This window comes from Synchiropus splendidus, chromosome 9 (assembly GCF_027744825.2).
Source record: "Synchiropus splendidus isolate RoL2022-P1 chromosome 9, RoL_Sspl_1.0, whole genome shotgun sequence".
Taxonomy (NCBI): domain Eukaryota; kingdom Metazoa; phylum Chordata; class Actinopteri; order Syngnathiformes; family Callionymidae; genus Synchiropus; species Synchiropus splendidus.
Window position 1 is genome coordinate 16539668 of NC_071342.1, and position 19208 is coordinate 16558875.

At 40.9% G+C, this 19208-nt stretch overlaps 5 protein-coding genes across 13 annotated transcripts; 1 reads left to right on the forward strand and 4 right to left on the reverse strand.

Moving 5' to 3' along the window:
- Nucleotides 1–5408, reverse strand: snx5 (sorting nexin 5). The gene is made up of 13 exons (XM_053875120.1): nucleotides 5245–5408; nucleotides 4644–4748; nucleotides 4462–4572; nucleotides 4278–4399; nucleotides 4057–4180; nucleotides 3748–3843; nucleotides 3553–3658; nucleotides 3365–3440; nucleotides 2509–2548; nucleotides 2357–2443; nucleotides 2090–2249; nucleotides 1934–2019; nucleotides 1–1407 (listed from the first exon to the last, which is right to left on the reverse strand). Exons 1-13 carry the CDS (start codon nucleotides 5278–5280, stop codon nucleotides 1357–1359), a joined length of 1200 nt encoding a protein of 399 aa, XP_053731095.1. The 5' UTR covers nucleotides 5281–5408; the 3' UTR covers nucleotides 1–1356.
- Nucleotides 5409–5659: 251 nt separating this feature from the next.
- Nucleotides 5660–10043, forward strand: mgme1 (mitochondrial genome maintenance exonuclease 1). 2 transcript variants are annotated; one of them, XM_053875121.1, is made up of 5 exons: nucleotides 5672–6388; nucleotides 6462–6705; nucleotides 6769–6901; nucleotides 7001–7131; nucleotides 8877–10043. In XM_053875121.1, the coding sequence occupies exons 1-5, from the start codon at nucleotides 5875–5877 to the stop codon at nucleotides 8908–8910; spliced, it is 1056 nt and encodes a 351-aa protein (XP_053731096.1). In that variant the 5' UTR covers nucleotides 5672–5874; the 3' UTR covers nucleotides 8911–10043. The 2 variants fall into 2 exon arrangements, with proteins under 2 accessions (XP_053731097.1, XP_053731096.1); XM_053875122.1 differs by lacking the exon at nucleotides 8877–10043 and having other exon boundaries at nucleotides 5660–6388; nucleotides 7001–7135.
- On the reverse strand, nucleotides 7288–11596 carry si:dkey-76k16.6 (uncharacterized protein LOC566817 homolog). Of its 5 annotated transcripts, none has more exons than XM_053875129.1 (6): nucleotides 11577–11596; nucleotides 10717–10854; nucleotides 10473–10583; nucleotides 10292–10400; nucleotides 9571–9697; nucleotides 7288–9415 (listed from the first exon to the last, which is right to left on the reverse strand). In XM_053875129.1, the coding sequence occupies exons 2-6, from the start codon at nucleotides 10786–10788 to the stop codon at nucleotides 9016–9018; spliced, it is 819 nt and encodes a 272-aa protein (XP_053731104.1). In that variant the 5' UTR covers nucleotides 10789–10854; nucleotides 11577–11596; the 3' UTR covers nucleotides 7288–9015. The 5 variants fall into 5 exon arrangements, with proteins under 5 accessions (XP_053731104.1, XP_053731103.1, XP_053731105.1 ...); XM_053875128.1 differs by lacking the exon at nucleotides 11577–11596 and adding an exon at nucleotides 10919–11029 and having other exon boundaries at nucleotides 10717–10872; XM_053875130.1 differs by lacking the exon at nucleotides 11577–11596 and adding an exon at nucleotides 10919–11026 and having other exon boundaries at nucleotides 10717–10835.
- LOC128764877 (glycine N-acyltransferase-like protein 3) lies at nucleotides 11142–14226 on the reverse strand. Of its 2 annotated transcripts, XM_053875124.1 has the most exons (5): nucleotides 13809–14226; nucleotides 13568–13678; nucleotides 13387–13495; nucleotides 12107–12233; nucleotides 11142–11951 (listed from the first exon to the last, which is right to left on the reverse strand). In XM_053875124.1, exons 1-5 carry the CDS (start codon nucleotides 13878–13880, stop codon nucleotides 11552–11554), a joined length of 819 nt encoding a protein of 272 aa, XP_053731099.1. In that variant the 5' UTR covers nucleotides 13881–14226; the 3' UTR covers nucleotides 11142–11551. The 2 variants fall into 2 exon arrangements, with proteins under 2 accessions (XP_053731099.1, XP_053731098.1); XM_053875123.1 differs by having other exon boundaries at nucleotides 13387–13678.
- A 2645-nt stretch (nucleotides 14227–16871) lies between these two features.
- Nucleotides 16872–19099, reverse strand: si:dkey-76k16.5 (uncharacterized protein LOC566887 homolog). Of its 3 annotated transcripts, none has more exons than XM_053875261.1 (6): nucleotides 19001–19099; nucleotides 18403–18570; nucleotides 18239–18346; nucleotides 18052–18172; nucleotides 17858–17990; nucleotides 16872–17794 (listed from the first exon to the last, which is right to left on the reverse strand). In XM_053875261.1, the coding sequence occupies exons 2-6, from the start codon at nucleotides 18475–18477 to the stop codon at nucleotides 17395–17397; spliced, it is 837 nt and encodes a 278-aa protein (XP_053731236.1). In that variant the 5' UTR covers nucleotides 18478–18570; nucleotides 19001–19099; the 3' UTR covers nucleotides 16872–17394. The 3 variants fall into 3 exon arrangements, with proteins under 3 accessions (XP_053731236.1, XP_053731237.1, XP_053731238.1); XM_053875262.1 differs by having other exon boundaries at nucleotides 18403–18496; nucleotides 19001–19079; XM_053875263.1 differs by having other exon boundaries at nucleotides 18403–18522; nucleotides 19001–19063.
- Nucleotides 19100–19208: the final 109 nt, after the last annotated feature.

Genomic DNA, 19208 nt, shown 5'->3' on the forward strand with positions numbered 1-19208 from the left:
ATCCAAACGACAGACGAACAGACTAGGGATATTACGATTTATTCAATGGCATAGAAATGTATAAAATGCTCATGTTCTTTTTAGAAAAGCATCACATACAGAACATTCAACACTGCTGGAATCCATGACAAAATACATTCATAAAAAAAAAAAAAACAAAAACGACATACCACCGAGCCAAATCCTGATTGTGCACTTTTAAGGTGGGGGTTAAACTTTAATGTTTATACAACATAGGACTTATATAACGACTCAAGGAAAAGGTAATTTTATATGTAGGTTATAATTCAGGTAATGGATAGAAAAATCAACCATATGGGGAACAGATTAATATTGCGAAGGGAAAGTGTCAAAATATGCAAGAGAGTTAATGAAAATTAAAAGAAGTCATGGATTGGAAAACAAGTGACTAATGATGGAAAAATGAAGATATTGCTTTAACATTATTTCACATCTTATAAGGGACCTAGTATTGCTTTTCATAATGTTGGCAATTGAATTAACTGAGTAGTATAATGTATCAACACGGTAATATTATGGCGTATGCTTTCTAATGGCCCTCTCAAAAGGTGAAGTCCATTTTTGCAATTTATCAAATAATTCAAGTGTCTTTTGGTCTCACCTACTTATGCAAACTCTGATTATGCAATATTTCTCAGTTTTAGAATAGCAGTAACCAACCAAGTCTGTGAAAATGGAATACATGGGATCACAAATGACTGCATGAAAAGCATCTTGATATTTTAATGTCGAAGCTGTCAGTGAAGATGGTGAAACTGTGTGAGCTTTTGCACCCAGTTTCTATCTTAATGTGCTCATATAAGTTCATTCGTGATAAGGAAATAGGCAGGAGTCACTGGCAGTTGTGAATCACCAACCAATATAAATGGACTTTGCAATGTGAAAGGTGAAAGGTAATGGTCATATTGCAAAAAAAGACAATCTATTTCTGACAATGAGATATTAAACAGTGTGAGATGAGACGAAAATAAAAAATGTGAACACTCAGAGAAAAATTATTTATGGACTGAGATATTTGAGAGGAACGTAACACCAGACATTTGCAGAAATATGCAAGCTAAAATGGTCATAGCAACACAATATTCAAAGTGGGAAAACTTTAAAGTTGGAAAAGGTCTTAGATTTTAAACATGTGACCTTTCAATGACAAAGCTAGGACAATGCAGACCAGAGAAAGACACAGTGTAAACATGAAGACACTTTGCTTACGAGACAGCTGGTATATCAGAACCTCAGGTTGGAGCCGACACGGAGTTGAACTAGTGTCCATGCCAGGACTTCCTTTGCAGTGACGGGTCACTTAGTGCTGGTCATATGAGGGTACTTGAAAACAGGTCAGTTGTTCTTGAGCAACTCAATGCAACTCTGCAGAAGAGTTACGTTGTTCTGCGGGGGGGAAAAAAAAGACATTTACCAAAACAATAGTTTCTCTTCTCGAGGGTCATGAACGCAAGCCTTCGCAACAAAAACAATGTCCCACTTTACCAAGCATTGAGTGCGTGTATAGGAAGGAATGTCTGCAGCATGAAACTGATAAAACTTTACAACAGAGCGCAGCTTTTTGAATGTCAATTTAAAAGTTGTTTTTACTGCAGTGAAACTTGTGGCCATCACCCATGTACAAAAAAAACACAGTGAGGAATGTTGTTCAAATAATGATATATATATAGAACAAAGTAACTTTAGCACTCATCTGTGAGTACTCAAATGCAAGTACTCTTTTTACTCACTAGTCGTTTTGGAAAAAAGTGGTATCGGTGCATATCTAGTTTATAGCATTGCTCATGTGCTGAAAAAAAACCCTGTTAGGTGTCCAAATCCCATGGACTTCAAAGAGCTGTAGAATGTGTCTCCAATACCATTGACAATGCAGGCTCAATATATGGATACTTTGTAGTGTTGGGCCACTTACCTTGGCATGCTTAATCTCAAGTTCAGCCATCTCTATGAGATTCTTTCTGAAAGCCACAACTCGTCTACCTTTGAAGCTTGTCAGCTCTAGGAGAACACCCGTGAGTTTTGATACATTTAAAAAGGACACCTGGACTCAATGTGTGGATTCCCAAACCTTTCTTTCCAGACTCAGAGAGCTTGTCAAACTTCTGCAGACACTGCTGCTGGTGTTCCTCAGCCTGAGGAATGTCCTTGCTCTTCAGTCGAGCTTTATCCAGAGCTTTGTTAGAGTTCTCATAGTCGACCAGTGCCCTCGCTCGTCTGTACAGAAGATCCTTTAAAATTGAGATGAAAATTAATAAATAAACATCAGTGACCTAAACAAGAAATGGAACAAAATTGGGCCAAACATTTCAAGAAACCAAGTATAAGAAGCAATCACCTTCGCAGCTTGGATGTCCCTCATGTAATATCTTAGCAACTCTGTGAGTTTCAGCTCCTGGTCAGATGCTACTCTTCCCTCAACTTTCTGTATCAAACACACACACAGATTAACTCAGAACACTGTAAGTCTTGATCAACATGCTGACTTACCCTGAGCTTTTCAAAAAGGTCTGACAACTTCTCAAGATGCCTGGGAAAAGATCAGAAGAAAGAAAAGAATCATTGTCGATCTGGATGAATAAGAATCGACACAAACATCTCTCTTACATCCCCCTAAATGTTTAGAATGGAGTCATCAGCTGATGCCTTCAACTGAGAATTTCAACTCACACTGTTATTTAAATGATGATCCATCACTAAAATTTAGAGCAAAAGCAACACAATGTGTAGGCAACAAAGTTGTGTATACACAGACTTTTTAGACATAGAATACGTCCACTGATCAAATTCAATCCTGAACTATTCATACTAATATAATATAATATGGAAATATGAGATTCTATCTTAAAGTTATTGGCAGGTTGAAGTTTGATGTTAAGACAAAAGGAAAACCTTGACAAGGCATTTGTCCACGATTGCCCAGGTTTTGGATTTGACTATCTAAATGCAGGGTCTCTGCCTCAAAAAAACAAACGAAGAAAAAAAAAAACACGGGACGCAGCCAGTCAAGAGGGAATAGAGAAACAGAGGGGAACGTTTTGTCATTTACTGAGTAGGTGACAGTAAAAACGCTAGTTTTCCTTAAGTACTTAAGTTCCGCAAGGAACAGACGACAGTCATTATCAAGTTTCTTATGGGTTTTGCTTTTGGGAACCGTCGTGTTCATGTCAACCTCCATGATGTGTTTATGTGTGATCACATGACATTTCATCTTCACAAAGAGATAATTTTGCTGATGGCATAGCGGCTCTCATTTAAGCTGTGGCGGTGCACCACACTAGTTAATGTGTAGCTGAAACCCTGAAATGTGTCAAAACAATGTACATAATCCAAGTTTCATACTCACTTCTTACTAGCAGTGGTGTCGTCTGAAGAGATGGTGCTTAGAGTGGATGATATATGAATGTAATCATCAGCTATATCTAAAAAAACAACAACAACAAACAAGACGTTATTTAACAATGAAGAAAGCCACTAGTATGGTGCAGATTTACTGTTAACCATGACTATTGAAGACGAAAAACTCTCAAATACTTTTATGGGTTCGAGTCATTTTCTCAGCTTTGGCAGTGGAATCTTTAATTTTGCCATAGTAGTCAAGCAGGAACGTCTTCTCCTGTTCAAAAAATTCATCCACTTCCTGGGTGGGAAAAACAAGAAAGATAGTGGATCCATAAGATGGAAGTAAGAACCACTTTCTTTCCTCGTCAGTTCATACAGGAGCCTCACCTTTATCCCAGAGATGAGGACCTCATCAGCTGACTTCACCATGTTTTTAAAGAAGCCTCCAAACATTTCCTTGGCATTTTTCCTCCGAACACTTAGCTAAAATAATATCAATGATATGAGCATTAAACACCATGACATTTTTAGAGAATTGGGTAACACTTCAGTGACTGATAGCAATGAGTAACTACATAAGCGTAAATGCTGATGCCAGCAGGATGCAGGCACATGTCACATGTGCTCAGTAAACTGCACTTCCTCTCTTCCCAACTGACAGCTTGCAAAGGGAAGTCAGCATTATGCAGCACTTACATCCTGGTCGTACTCTAGGAAGATCTGGAAGTTTCTGTCTTTGCTTAGAATGGGGTGCGATGACAATCTTTGCAGGAAAACTTCATGCACTTGTACAGTTTTCTTGAACACTGCAAGGTACTCACTGAAAAGGGAAAAAAAACGATCACAGATATAGAGAACATTTTCTGCCAGACAGACTTTACTTAACTTATCACAAACAGGACGAGTGACAAACTCACGCCTCCAACTCCTGCTTCATTTTTGCATATTCCTCCTTGGTCATAGTGGCTTCACCTTCCCCTAGTTTGTGCATCTTTTCTCTTGGGCTCTCAAAGTCAGGTTTGGGGGGTGCAGGTGGGATCTACACCAAAAAAGGCAGGACTTTAACTGCATTGCTACTGCATATAAAACAAAGTGACTCACAATTAGACCAGCGTAGTCCTCTGTCTCAACCAGAGTGTCATGAAGCCAAATGAAATCTTCATGTTGCCTGGGAACGGAGAACTCTGGCTTCTGGAAAGAGCTTAAAGTAGTCTGGAAAGAGAAACGCAATTGTAGACTTCAGAGCATCATGATAATAGAGAAGATAAAATTACAGTTTATACCTTTGTGTGGACGGTAAACTTCACTTTGTCTCTTTCACAGAGAGCATCAGGAATGTCAATGACAAGAGATGCATCATTGTTGAGATCAACAGAGACCGAGCGCATCTAAGAAGCAAGCAGATAAATATTAAATGTTTCAGCAAAAAACGAAAAAAGATTTGCCAGTGGTTGCACATCCCATCTGAACGACCACGGCATTTACTGTTCCAACATCAAAGCAAGCTGTCCATGAAGTTAAAATCGACTACGGTACTTCAACGCAAGTTGCCACAGCAGGAATCTCTGACCTCTACAAGGTGAAAGCCCGAGTCCGACAAGACAAAAAGTGCGATAACATGCCGTTGGTTAATAACACAGTTGTGTACTGAAACCACTTGCTTTAGAATGTTTGGAATCACCCGAGTGAGGTTGGCCGACAAGAGAAATTCAGTATTTGTAACTTGTCTTATTCATATCAACCTCGATTTGAGACGACTGAATCATAATATTATTTAAAAAGCCGACAAGTTTGAAGTAATAACGTAGCCGGCGTTGACGTTTAGCTAACTAAGTGCTACCGACTTTTGTTGCCATTTTCACGCAACGGTTCCTCGAAACTTACCTTTTCTTTAGTGTTTTCGTCTAATGTGGATGTCATAGTATTTCCAAGGTTGATGAAATGACAGAAAAAAATCACAATTGTCAGATATAAGTTGCTAGTTATCGGGTTAGCTGGTTGACGTGCTGTCAACTCGCTTTTTCCTGACTGCGATGTGGCGTAACGCCCCGCCCCAAACGCGCTTCATTGGTCGGTGTGAAATTGGGGCATATGTTGATTGGCAGTTCACTAAATCAGTCACTTTTCAATAGTTGTAGTTTTAGTTTCTATAGTCCTGGTGTTACTTGTAGCCATGTTTTACCGTTGACTTGTACGATAACACGTATTTGAGCAAATGTAAATCACCATCGTTGTTCAATGTTTACACGGAAGTTGCTTAATGACCCACTGCATTATGGGTAGTGTCGTTCACATAGTTGCTCACAACGTTCGCCGCGTGGGTATATCAGACTACATTACCCGTCACTCATCACCGTGACGCAGTTTCGGCGCATTGAGAACTTATGCCCGAGCGATCGTCCCTAGAACTTGTCAGGGCAAGTTCCTTTACATCGTTTAACAACCTTTTTTTTGGATAATGGCGTAAATGTCTAAAGTTGAGTTGGTGTTAGACGCATTTGTATTGTCGCAAAAATGCTCACTCTGACGCTCACGAGGTTAGCTGGGTGGGTAGATGTGCCCGTGCCCAAATGCTCCTCCCTGCTGTACAGACTAGTTTCCTTATCATCACGTTCCCAGAAGAAGAGCAGTCCGTACAGCTCATTCGACAGTGAGCGGTACTCGTCCCTAGTTAGATCCGTCATGTCGTCCAGAGTCAGTTCTCAAACGCCTGAGAGCCTTCATGCTGAGGACGAACATGTGTATGGACCTGTGGTCCAGGCTGCGGCACCATCAGCATCACAGGTGAGGACACCGAAGATCCAGCATCCTTTTAAACATGACCAGGACTTTTCAACCACCACTGAGCCCGAAAAGTGTCGTCCACTTCGGATTTCATTAAACTGGATCCAAGGCAAATGGTCCCCGCCGAGTGTGACCCGCATCATCCAGCAGACCATGAGTCCTGAGCAGATCTTCTACCTGGAGAGATGGAGGAAAAATATGATCGCAGAGCTGGGAGAGATCGGCTTCAGGGAGTACAGTCAAAGTAGGTCTGGATGATCCTGAGCGTGTGAACAGCTGCTGTTATGACCCTGATCATATTCATTGTTGTCTGTCAGATTTATTTCGGCAAGGGAAGCTTTTCCACTCTGCGGTGGAGAAAATCTTGGAGTCAGGAGCAGCACAGAGAGATACGGATTTGCCCGGGGAAGACTCACCAGCATTCCCAATTGAGATCGCGGGATACATGACAAGCATCTCCCACATTTTGAAAGATGTGAGTGATCCCGGTGCCATTGAGAGCGCAGTGCAGCACGACACCCTCAACTATCGTGGCGTCGTGGACTGTGTCGCCCGTTACAAGTGAGTTTCAAAAGAACATTTGTGTGTCAAGAACAGATTTTCCTCAGGCAGTATTTTCCTCAGAGGTGTTTTGTGTGTCATCGACTGGAAGACGTCTGAGAAACCAAAACCGTTCCTGAGCAACACATACGACAACCCCATCCAAGTGGCTGCCTACGCTGGGGCTCTGAACAGCGACAAGAACTACAACTACCAAGTACGTGTCACTATTTGAATTCACTTGTACGTTGAATGGTGACAATGATGGTTTCGGTTTGTTTATAAGAGTTGAAGCAAACATTATCATTAATAACAGGTTGAAAATGGACTCATTGTCATCGCCTACAAGGATGGTTCACCTGCGCACGCCCATCAACTCGACCAGGAGATGATGCTGGACTACTGGAGAAAGTGGCTTCTACGCCTTGAAGACTTTTCAGAACAGAAGTAAGTGCAGTAAGTCCCAAATAAACGTTTTCCTGGAGGGTAAACAGACTTATTATTTAGCTAAAAACAAGTAATTTATAATGGGCCTTGTTCTACTCAGAGAAATATTAAAATATGAATTATTGGCAAAAAATAATCCAACTAGGAATCCATAAGTCATTTGTTTTTAATCACATTGTTGTGCTCACACTTCTGATGAAACAGAGACGATTTTTTCAAAATTTGGGCAACTGCCACATTTCAGTGAAAACTAACGGTTTGTTTTGTTTTCACTGAAACAAACCGTTTTCAAGGCACCGCCCACCTTGATAAACACATTACACTTGGAGAAGCATCTGGCTGCAGAGGCACATGATTACGAGACCAGATGTGGTTTGAGGGTGGAAGTTGGTTCGGACCAGAGGGAGGGAGGGGCGGAGATGTGCGTGTTCACTTGTTGCCCTTTCGAAGAAGACGGAGATGAAGATGGAGAATTTTGAGGAAACGCAAGAGGGAAAAAAATGCAAAACAAACGTGGAGAAAAGCGTGGTGGACTGCACGGTAAGTTAAGCATGCATTTGTGAGGATGTGTAAACTTTTATTTCAGCATTTACTTCTACATGTTTTACCTTTGACTATTTTGTCTTACAGCCATTTTCTGTTTACTTATTTGTATATATATATATATAGATATATATTTCTATACATAGTAAGCGAAATGCTGGTTTACACTTATGCTTTTATTTTTATTTTATGTAACTGAGGAACGAGGAATGTTGTAGCATGAACAGATTTATAAGGCTAAACTGAAGAAAATATGATACCAACAACCAAGCGTAGATGAAAGAAAACATGTCATTGTTATTGCCGTGTGGTCCATTTTTTAATTTGTAAATGTTGTCTGTGGTGACTTTTTTTTGTCATTTTTCATTTTAGTTACACATCTCAACATTCAAAAATGCAACGAGAGTTGTCTGTACTACCACTGCCCTTTTAGTGAGGCCACCCATCTCCGACCAACAAGGCATGATCAGCCTTTTCATTACCCATTGTGACAATAAAGGCCTAAAGGTCAACATTGCCTGAGAAGAATAGTTTGTTTTACCCTTTTGTGTTCAGTTTTCAATGGTTATTTATTTATTTCATGGGCTGGTGGAGGTTTTATTCAGTTGTTTGTCGATTTTTGCATGTTCACTCATGTAAATAAAGATTTGTAAATGAACAGTGCCGCTGTGTTTTTATGTGGATTTGTTTACGAAGGGTGAGTTTTCAGATAAGATAAATAATGTCTATCTATTCAGCACTTCAGGGAATTATATTGTTACTTTCTGCTCTACATTTTTCCACAGTGCCAATTATATTGCAGATAGAATACAGACAAATGAATGATGATGCATTTTTATTCAATTTATTGGAGAGTTTTGATCCAATCACAACTGTGTACGTGTCTGCATTTTCACAGTACAGATTTTAAAACAAATCTTGATTTAAGTCACTTCACGTGACAGATATGATGAGAGCGTCCCGACTCACTGGCTTTAATGTCAGGCGTTTCCAATAGCAAAGAAATTATTTAAAAAACATGCGCCCAACTTTCAGGTCTTCAAATATGGCTCTGTTCCGCCGCTGCCCTGTACAGACTCTGAGGTCTGAAACCACTTCTGGTCTCAATCGTCTCTGCTGCCTCTGCAGCTGTTTATACTTGGCAAGCTTGACGACAATAGTGTGTATTGTTGGTTATACAATCATCTTGTTGTTTGTTTCAGATCGGGGGATTCATCCAATGCTGAGAACAAATGACCCAGTCAAAGTGCATTGATGCTGAACCAATCTTCTTCCAAGATCTTTTTAATATCCATTTTTGCCATTTTAAAATTAATTTTTGCAGTGAAATCCCATTTTTAATCAAGTTAAACTATTAAATCCATACCACACTGCTCTGTATTCAGGGTCCTCTGTGAAGCCAAGCTTTTGAAAGAGTCTGTAGGAGACAAGGTTCTTCTCCTCGATGGAGCAGTAGACGGGGTAGCCCTCACTGTGAAGACTCCTGGCCATGGTGCTGATCAGAATTTTAGCGTAGCCTTTCCCCCGGTGCTCTGGGAGCGTGTACAACATTCCCATGGCAGATGAGTTGTACGTCAGGATCCAGGAGACCGGCTGCCCTCTCTCATCCAAAACACACTTGGAGGGAAAGTTGCGAATCATGTTGCGGATCATAGTCTCAGCCATGCCCTCGCTGAACTTCCATGTCTGGTTCACTAGCTGAATGTGGGATTCAGTGAGGGAGGCGAGTCTGACCCCAGTGCTGATGCAGAAGAGACAGGATGCATCAATGAGTGACTTCAGAAGCTGTTGTAGCAGCTGTAGCACATGTGTTTAAGAGGAAATGACAATCTGGGTTTGACGTCTTTAACCTTGTAAAATGATTGAGATTATCACTCCAAACCAAAAATGACCTACCTGTCCACAGGTGGAAGTTTGTTGACATCTGTCAGTGTCATCATGTGACAAATGGCCAGTTCACTGCAAGGCACTTTTTTTTCAGATGCCAATGTTTTGAATAGGCTGATGTCTTTGAGATTGGTGCCTAGAAATCAAATAAAAACAACAGCGATTGCTTTATATTTATAAACACAATAGACATGTCCAAATGGAATCACACACCTTTGTACCTATTACTGGAACTAAAAACAATGACCAAACAACTACAACAATGACAGAAGAGTGAGTGACTTTAACAACATTTTTAAAATAGTTTTTGTCTGACCATTTAAAGCAGCAACCAGTGGTGTCAGAGTAACTCAACTAGGTTAACTGCAAGTGCCTGATTTTTTTTTTTATCTAAACAAACTGATGTTTGGTCTGCACATTTTCTGGAAGCGTGCTCCGAATAAAGAGAAGTTTCTGAAATATGTGAAAGTTGTAATATCTTTTCATTTGAATAAAACATTTATCATGACATTCTCTTAAATGTGGTATTTATTTGCCCAATATTATCAATCTGTGCTTTTGTTTGCATTCATTTAAAACACACAGCATATTTTACTGCTCCACACATCTGACACTTTGCACCTGCGGTGTCATTAAAAGACAACCAGAGCATATTGTTGCCATGCAATTCAGTAGACTTTGCACTCAGTGAAAGCACTTGGCTAAAATGAGAGTTAAATATTCCTTTCACCAAGACAGAGAAATTGGGTCCAGTCGAACACTGGGTTTCTTCTGACCAGCTCCTCCAGCGCTTTTGAATCCGTTGTGAACACCAGGCTGTCTTTGAACAGGTCCTCCCTCTGGAAAGCATGGAGACCAAACTGGTGACCGATGGCTACGGTTACAGTGGAACATGAGCAGCATGAATGTACCTGGATGACTTGAGGTCTGCAGATGATAACTCTGAAGTCTGGCCATGTGTCCACGATGACATCCAGGGGGTCTGAACTCACCCTGTTCCTCATGACAAGTGCTCCATACACCTGGAGAGCGGGTCAAATAAATAATAAAATAGAAATCTATTATCATGTTCTTGGAGTACGATAAAAACCGGGCGGAACTGTCAGAATACTGATACTAGTTGCACTGTGACAAACTGCTGACAGACGGACTTACGTTTTGTGAGAGCGGTAGGTGTTTTTTCAGCTGTTTTTCTGCCAACTTGAGTTGCTCTTCATTCAATTCCATTCTTGAATACGAAACGTTAGACGCAGCAATCGGCAGCCTGACAGACTCTATTTATATGTAGTGCAACTGTGTTCAAATAAGACACTGAATGACAGGTCACAAGAAGACAAAATCATCATCATCAACTCACTTTTAATCCCTGCCTAATCTCATGCGAGCGCTTCTCAGCCAAAACAAACGCGAGTGTTTGAACTCGGTTGTCTCTTCACTCGTCAGACCGCTACCCGTCGGACACGTGATTCTCAGGCAGGAAAAGGCAGCACCGAGTTGCGCTTTCAAAGTAAAAGCACGTAAACGTTTATTCTTGAAATAAATACACAAATGTTATTCAATAAAATACATTTTCCGGAAAATAAAAGCCATAGAGTAATCCAAACAATCCACAAGCACGTCATTTGTTTTTAATCGCGTTGTTGTGCTGACATTTCTGATGAAACAAAAGATGAACCCAAACATAGTTAAAGTTGAAACAGATCAGATGAAATCTTACTATATATATATATATATATATATATATATAAAAATTCTGGTAACTGCCACCCTTTAGTGAAAATTAAGTGGTTTCGTTTTCAACACTTAAAGCAGAAATGGTTTACTTGGCACCACACCCCGAGATCAACATATTACACAACATTAAAGGCAATAACGTGTTTTGCTGGTTATACAATCATCTTGCTTTGATGCTGAACTGGTCTTCTTCCAAGATCTTCTTATCTTTGCCATTTTTTTTAAATTAATTTTTGCAGTGAAAGCCCATTTTTGATCAAGGTAAATCATTAAATTCATACCACACTGTTCTGTATCCAGGGTCCTCAGTGAAGCCAAGCTTTTGAAAGAGTCTGTAGGAGACAAGGTTCTTCTCCTCGATGGCGCAGTAGACGGGGTAGCCCTCACTGTGAAGACTCCTGGCCATGGTGCTGATCAGAATTTTAGCGTAGCCTTTCCCCCGGTGCTCTGGGAGCGTGTACAACATTCCCAATTCAGATGAGTTGTACGTCAGGATCCAGGAGACCGGCTGCCCTCTCTCATCCAAAACACACTTGGAGGGAAAGTTGCGAATCATGTTGCGGATCATAGTCTCAGCCATGCCCTCGCTGAACTTCCATGTCTGGTTCACTAGCTGAATGTGGGATTCAGTGAGGGAGGCGAGTCTGACCCCAGTGCTGATGCAGAAGAGACAGGATGCATCAATGAGTGACTTCAGAAGCTGTTGTAGCAGCTGTAGCACACGTGTTTAAGAGGAAATGACAATCTGGGTTTGACGTCTTTAACCTTGTAAGATGATTGAGATTATCACTCCAAACCAAAAATGACCTACCTGTCCACAGGTGGAAGTTTGTTGACATCTGTCAGTGTCATCATGTGACAAATGGCCAGTTCACTGCAAGGCACTTTTTTTTCAGATGCAAATGTTTTGAATAGGCTGATGTCTTTGAGATCAATAACTGAAAATGAATAATAATATAATGAATATATTATACATTTTATTTTCTTACATATATACAGTGGTACCTCGGTTCTCGACCACAATCCGTTCCAGAAGGCCGTTCGAGAAGCGAATTGTTCGAAATCTGAATGGATTTTTCCCATTACAATGAATGGAAAAAGAAACGATGCGTTCCAAGCCTTAAAATAGGCTTTTGTAGGAGTGAATGTACAGTGTCTGCTGCAGGTGCGCTGTTCCTCTATGTGTGTGGCCGCTGCATGTGGGAGGGGTTGCCGAGTGAGTGACGTCTCTCCAGAAGTGAAGAGGTGCCCGGTGCGTGTCCAGCTCTGAATGTGCGCTTCTGTGCAGTTTGGCTGTGACAAAGTCATAAACCAAGTCACGCTCTGTCCCAGACTCGCCTTATCCCTGTCCCAGCTCCAGCCCACAACAGGACATCAAACCCTGGAGTGAGCGCTCCAGCCTCGGAGGTGTGGAGAGCCAGCACCTCCCCTGTGACACTCTACCACGGTCCAGTGCGGAGACAGGAAAGGTTTTACACCTCAATATGAAGAAAAAACAGCCAGTAAATGTAGCTAACGGGACACGTCTGCATACAGAGGCTGCGTTATACACAATAACAAAGCGCGTCGTGGGTCAGTTGATCGGTCCGCGCACGTTATGTTTTTTCTGGCTTTTTTGGGGGGCATTCGAGTTCTGAATTTTCATTTGAAATCCGAAGCAAAAAAACTCGAAATTGTTGTTTGAACTCCAATTTTTTCTAATTCTGGGACGTTCGAAACCAAGGTTCCACTGTATAATAAAAAAAGGAATTATTTGTTTAGCTTTACAGACACACCAACAAGTGGAATCACAAACTGTTACTGGAAATAAAAAAAAAACTCTTTTACAGTAATGACAAAAGAAGGAGCGGATTTAACTACATTTTCCTTGCTACCCTGTTTGCTGCTTTTGTCTGACCATTTAAGGCAGCAGCCAGTGATTGTCAGAAGAACTCAACCAGTCAACAGTGGCTACCTGATCTTTCATCAACTGATTCCTTGTTCTGCACTTTTTTCTAAAATTGCGTGCCGAATACAATAAAAAAAGAGTTTCTTAAATAGTGCATTCAGTGAAAGCACTTGGCTTAAATGGTGCTGAGATGTTTCTTTTACCAAAACGAAAATGTTGGGTCCAGTCGAACACTGGGTCTCTTCTGACCAGCTCCTCCAGCGCTTTTGAATCCGTTGTGAACACCAGGCTGTCTTTGAACAGGTCCTCCCTCTGGAAAGCATGGAGACCAAACTGGTGACCGATGGCTGTGGTTACAGTGGAACATGAGCAGCATGAATGTACCTGGGTGACTTGAGGTCTGCAGATGATAACTCTGAAGTCTGGCCATGTGTCCACGATGACATCCAGGGGGTCTGAACTCACCCTGTTCCTCATGACAAGTGCTCCATACACCTGGAGAGCGGGTCAAATAAATAGTAAAATACAAATATATTATCATGTTCTTGGAGTACGATAAGAAACGGGCGGAACTGTCAGAAGATTGATGCTTGCACAGAGAAAAACTGTTGACAAACGGACTTACCATGAGTGAGGAAGGTAGGTGTTTTTTCAGCTGGTTTTCTGCCAACTTAAGCTGTTCTTCATTCAACTCCATTCTTCAACTTCAACGTTCGACCCAGCAACAGATTACAGGGTGGGTTCGGGCACCGCCAGGCGGACGCAGTGCCGATCAGCCTACGAGTCCAGGCGGTGGCTGCGCGGGTCCCGACACGATGACGAAGAGGGAGAATACTCCGGAAAGTGTCGGTTTGTTGTAGTCGGATTGTAGTTTGTACGAAGAACGTGGTGGAGAAACTCGCTTGTGCGGATTTATTGGCTGTGGAATTGGAGGCGGAGGAACTGCGCTCACGGAGAAGGTAAGTAGTTTTGTCAAATCAAGAAAAGGCAAGATGCGAAACATTTAAGTCAAATTACCCGAAAATGTATAAATGCACAATACATATATAAATGCCCGATATATTTCTTCACATTAATTTTCTTATTCTATAGATAACGCTGTTTTCACACACACACACACACACACACACACACACACACACACACACACACACACACACAGATATATATATATATATATATATATATATATATATATATATATATATATATATATATATATATATATATATATATATATATATATATACACACACACACACACACACACACACACACACACACACAATTCGTCAGACATTTCAGACTAATAAGAGAACAAGTGGATCTGGATTTGGACCTGTCCAACTGAAGATACCTGCAGCTCTGATTTGTGGCAAAACTCCTGAGGCCAAATTATTGTCTGTGCAGAAACACATGAAGATCAACATGTGCCCAGCCCTATGGCTGTTCTTCATCTTTACTTTGTGAAAGATTCTAATTTATATTAACAGCTATATTCCATTGTCTTTCGTGCATGTCGACTATTTTATTACCAACCATGATTCACAACACCTTGTACATGTCTGGAATTATCTGTTGCACATTAATGCACTTCTACTCAGTAAATGTGGAACATCCTATTCCATAGTGAACTTCCATGTTTTACTCTTCCATCTTCATTCTTTCTGCTGACCTGCGTGTGGACACAGCACCCTCAGAATCACTAAAGAAAATAAGTGACCTTCTCCATCATGTGTACTCAAAAGAAGCCAGGTTTGGCCAGTTCCTTATACAGCAGGTCAATAGAACACTGCACACCTGCCTGGTGTAAAACTAACATGCTATGGAAAGCCTCAATACCTCATACAAATTATCGCGATAACTGTTATCTCGGGAGAAACTTCCAGGGCACCGTATAGATTAAGATATTGTATGTTTTACATAATATTGTAGTTTTTTTTAAAATCCAACAACATAAACGGACTCATTCAGGGACAGATGAGCTCACTCCTGCTCCTTTTAAATCAATATGAAACAAATTCTAGTGGAAATGTTTCCCATACACTATTGTATTGTAAGCAATGCACGGCGCAGATCAAATGTAATGGAGGAGTTCGAAATGATTTATGATTCAATAATACTGGATTATAAAATTATCATAGCAGATAGAAAAAGAAGACATCCTGTAAACTAAGGCATCTCCAACCAACTTTCACTTTCACTTTTTCTGCCTTATCTCATGAAAGACAGAGTTTGTTGACATCTGTCAGTGTCATCATGTGACAAACGGCCACTTCACTCCATGGCACCTTTTTTCAGATGCAAATGTTTTGAATAAGCTTATGTCTTTGAGATCAATAACTGAAAATGAATAATAATATAATGAATATATTATACATTTTATTTTATTACATATATACAGTGGTACCTCGGTTCTCGAGTTCTTTTCCCATACACTATTGTATCATAAGCAATGCATGGCGCAGGCCAAATGTAATGGAGGAGTTTGAAATGATTCATGATAAACAGAACTCATGGACCTTGCGCATGCGTGTTTCTAACATCCGGTTCCTGTCCTGGAATGTTCGGCGGACCGCATCAGGCAGTGACACGCCTGGCTGCGCCCGAACGCACCCATTTATATAACTTTACCTGATACTTTGATGTGTGCAAGCTCAACTTCTGATGAAGCCTAATATCAAAAATAATGGCAACATTAGAGTTTACCAACCACTGGGGAGTGCGACTGCGTCCAAGTAAGACGCTGAATGACCTGTTGATGTAGATCCTGTAAACCAAGACATCTCCAACCAACTTTCACTTTCACTTTTTCTGCCTTATCTCATGAGAGACACTCTCAGCAAAGAGAAATGGTTGGAGCTGACTTATCTTCCTACGTTACAGACCGCTGCCCATCGGGCTCGTGCAGCTCAGACAGGAAGAGGCAGTGCCACAGACACGCGTCGAGATGCGCTGTCAAAGTAAAAGCACGTAAACATGTATAATGGAAATACAGTATTTGCTGTCGGCTGGCGGTGATGCACATGAGAAAATAAGTATATGCGTGATAAACATTGTATATCAAAGAACCAGCCAGACTTTAAAAGAGACAATTGACAAACATTTGTCACTAATGGTGTTAAATATTAATTTACCACTTACTGTAAATACACGTAGCAGAGTGCTTGGGGCAATTCATTATATTTTTAATAATTCAACTATTAATAACTTCACTTTGTTTTGTATAGAAAGTTGCAAAAAAAAAGAATGTCCTTGAAGCTGGCGACATTATCGTACATATTGTAGGTACACTGGATTCATCCTCTAAATTTGAATAGAACGTCTGTTTTCTTGAGTTGTTGTCAACAGTGCTGAAAAGCAAAATATGTAATGTCCACACATGTATGGACTTTAGAGGTTGAATCATGCTCATTCATTCATTTAAAAGCATCTACTTTTACTAACTGTGTTATTAAAGTGCCTTTGTTCCATTTATTTACTCAGCCATTTTGTCTTTTAATTCACTTCAGCAGACATTTCACTGATATCCACATCACATGAGGTTTTGGTATCGACTGGTGGTGCTGTCAGGACTGCAGACCCCACCACAGCATTGAGCCATGTATTTCTGTCCTGTTCTGTATAATTCCAAAATGTCAGTTGAAAATCAAACAAGAAGAGTCAGTCAAGCATGATGAGTAAAATTCATACCTTTATTGAAGGAGTTCTTTAAAGATCCTTAAGACTGAATTTCCTCATAGGTACACGTTACACATGACATCGGTGACGCCACTCAATCACACAAGGACACAGAGCCGAACATAATATGAGAAAAGAGAGTTTAAACGTATTGCGATTTTAGTGTCCCTGTACAATATAATTTCACCAGTTGAATTTATCACCTTTCACCAGAAACTGGCTTCCTACTTCAACAGTGAAAACCTTTCATTTCGTGAAGTTGTTTTTGACGTTTCTCCTCTTGTGCGAAAAGAAGGTGGCAACACATCATAGTTGGAACCTTATTATCTTCGTGGGTCATCAGATTAGATCATTCATTTTTGTCACAGTAGGTAATTCAACATACTGACATGCAAGCTTTTGCAGCACTTTCAATCAGAATTTTCTTCATTTTTAATTTGTTGCAGTTCCACGGCTGAATAAAAGTAAAAATACTTTTCCCGCTCAATATTATAGCAGATGACGCCAATGTGGTTCAATCCAATGTTTGATCAAAAGTTGAACTCGTACCATGCGGCCCTGTATGACGGATCTTCAGTGAAGCCAAGCCGTTTGAAAATCTCATAAGACACCAGATTCTCCTCTTCAATAAAGCAGTACACAGGGAACCCCAGCGTGTGAAGTTTCTTGGCTAAGGTGCTGATCAACACTTTGGCGTAGCCTTTCTTCCTGTGCTCCGGCAAGGTGTACAGCAGACCCATAGCACAGTAATCATACACCAGTATCCACGCCACTGGCTGGCCCTTCTCATCTGTGATGCAGCATGAAGGGAAGTTCCCAATTAGGTTCTCAACGGCCCTGAAGCCCATCTCACCACCTCCAAACTTCCAGGTATTATTCACTATTTCCACATGGGAGAGGTCGAGGGACGTAATCCTCTCTTCGGTTTCTCTGTGAAAAGTGAACCAAATGGTCAATGCAGCTGTGGTTTCATGGAGTGATGATGATGATCACCTGTCCAAAAGTGGTGACACCAGGTGGCTGATGTCTTGTAAGTACATCAGACGCACTGATGTAAACACTCTGTAGTTGACTTGTCTTTCAGTGGCCACCCTGATCACCAGAGGAACGAGGCTAACATCCATGCCTGTCACAAAGTCGGCCATTAAAAAAGCAATAACAGACGTCATTTCGTGCTCTCAACATACCTCCAATCCGAAAGTTAGTGCTCCAGTCGATTGCATTCTCCTGTGCCAGCAATCGCCTCAAGACGTCCTCATCCATACAAAAAAGCGATACTTTGTTGGGGAACTTTAACGCCTGCTTGTTCTGTGAAGTGCCGTTCGATAGGTTTCAAAGCTCAAGAGTAATCATTAATGAAGGAGTTCAGCTCACCGTGGGATCGGGTTTGCAAATGATGACCTTAAAATCAGGCCATGTATCCACCACAACCTGAAGTGTGCTTGGCTTGCTCCTGTTAATGCTGTGTACGAAGCCATACACCTAAAAGAGACATAGACTGCTGACAACTGTTCTTGACTCATACGCTTTTGCCTTACCTTGTGACTTTTTGGCAGGTGGTTACGCAAAACCGCCTCAGCAACAAGTAGTTCCTCTTTGTCCAGGACCCTCATCTTGGTGGACTGTAGTTTTCTGGGAGATGTGTTTGGCCCTTCAGTCTTTATAAATCATTGACAGTCGCTTATCAGACATGTCTGCCTCCAGTCCTGATTTCAAAATATAGGTTGCTTTGAGCCTCACTGTCATAGCTTTCAAATAAATTAAGTAACTGATGTTATTTCACAATATCAGTTGTTTGTTTTTTCTTAAAAAAATAAATAAATACAACGATGGAAATGTGGTGGAGCAACAGATTTTTCTTCGTAGAACAGCCTTTTATTTGGCTACAGTATAGACTCTTTCCATTTTAGTCGTTCCTGCATTTTATTTATCTAAAAGTATATAAAAGGAAACTGCTCATTAAATAAAACATAAATCAAAACAAGCAAGGCAGTTTTCAAACAACGTATTACAGCTTGAAAATTCTAAATTCAGAGTGAGGCATGAGGCTCTCTGCGCTCGCCGTTATAAGTCTCACTCAGGATCGCGAGGAAACTCGACCGCGACTGCTCAAAATCATGATAAAAACTGGTCTACCTTGTGAAGTTCACACCGGACGCCCGTGGAAAGCCATGACCAGCCTGCCGTCCAGCCACTGTCGTAATCTGGGTCACGAAAGCTTGAGCTAATAAAAAACAAAAACAAAAAAGAAACACTGCCGCCGAGTGTTGGAAAACAGTATTGCAACCGCTGCAAAGACGGAGCGTTTTCTTATGTTAACCAACATCCTGCACACAGTGAACGC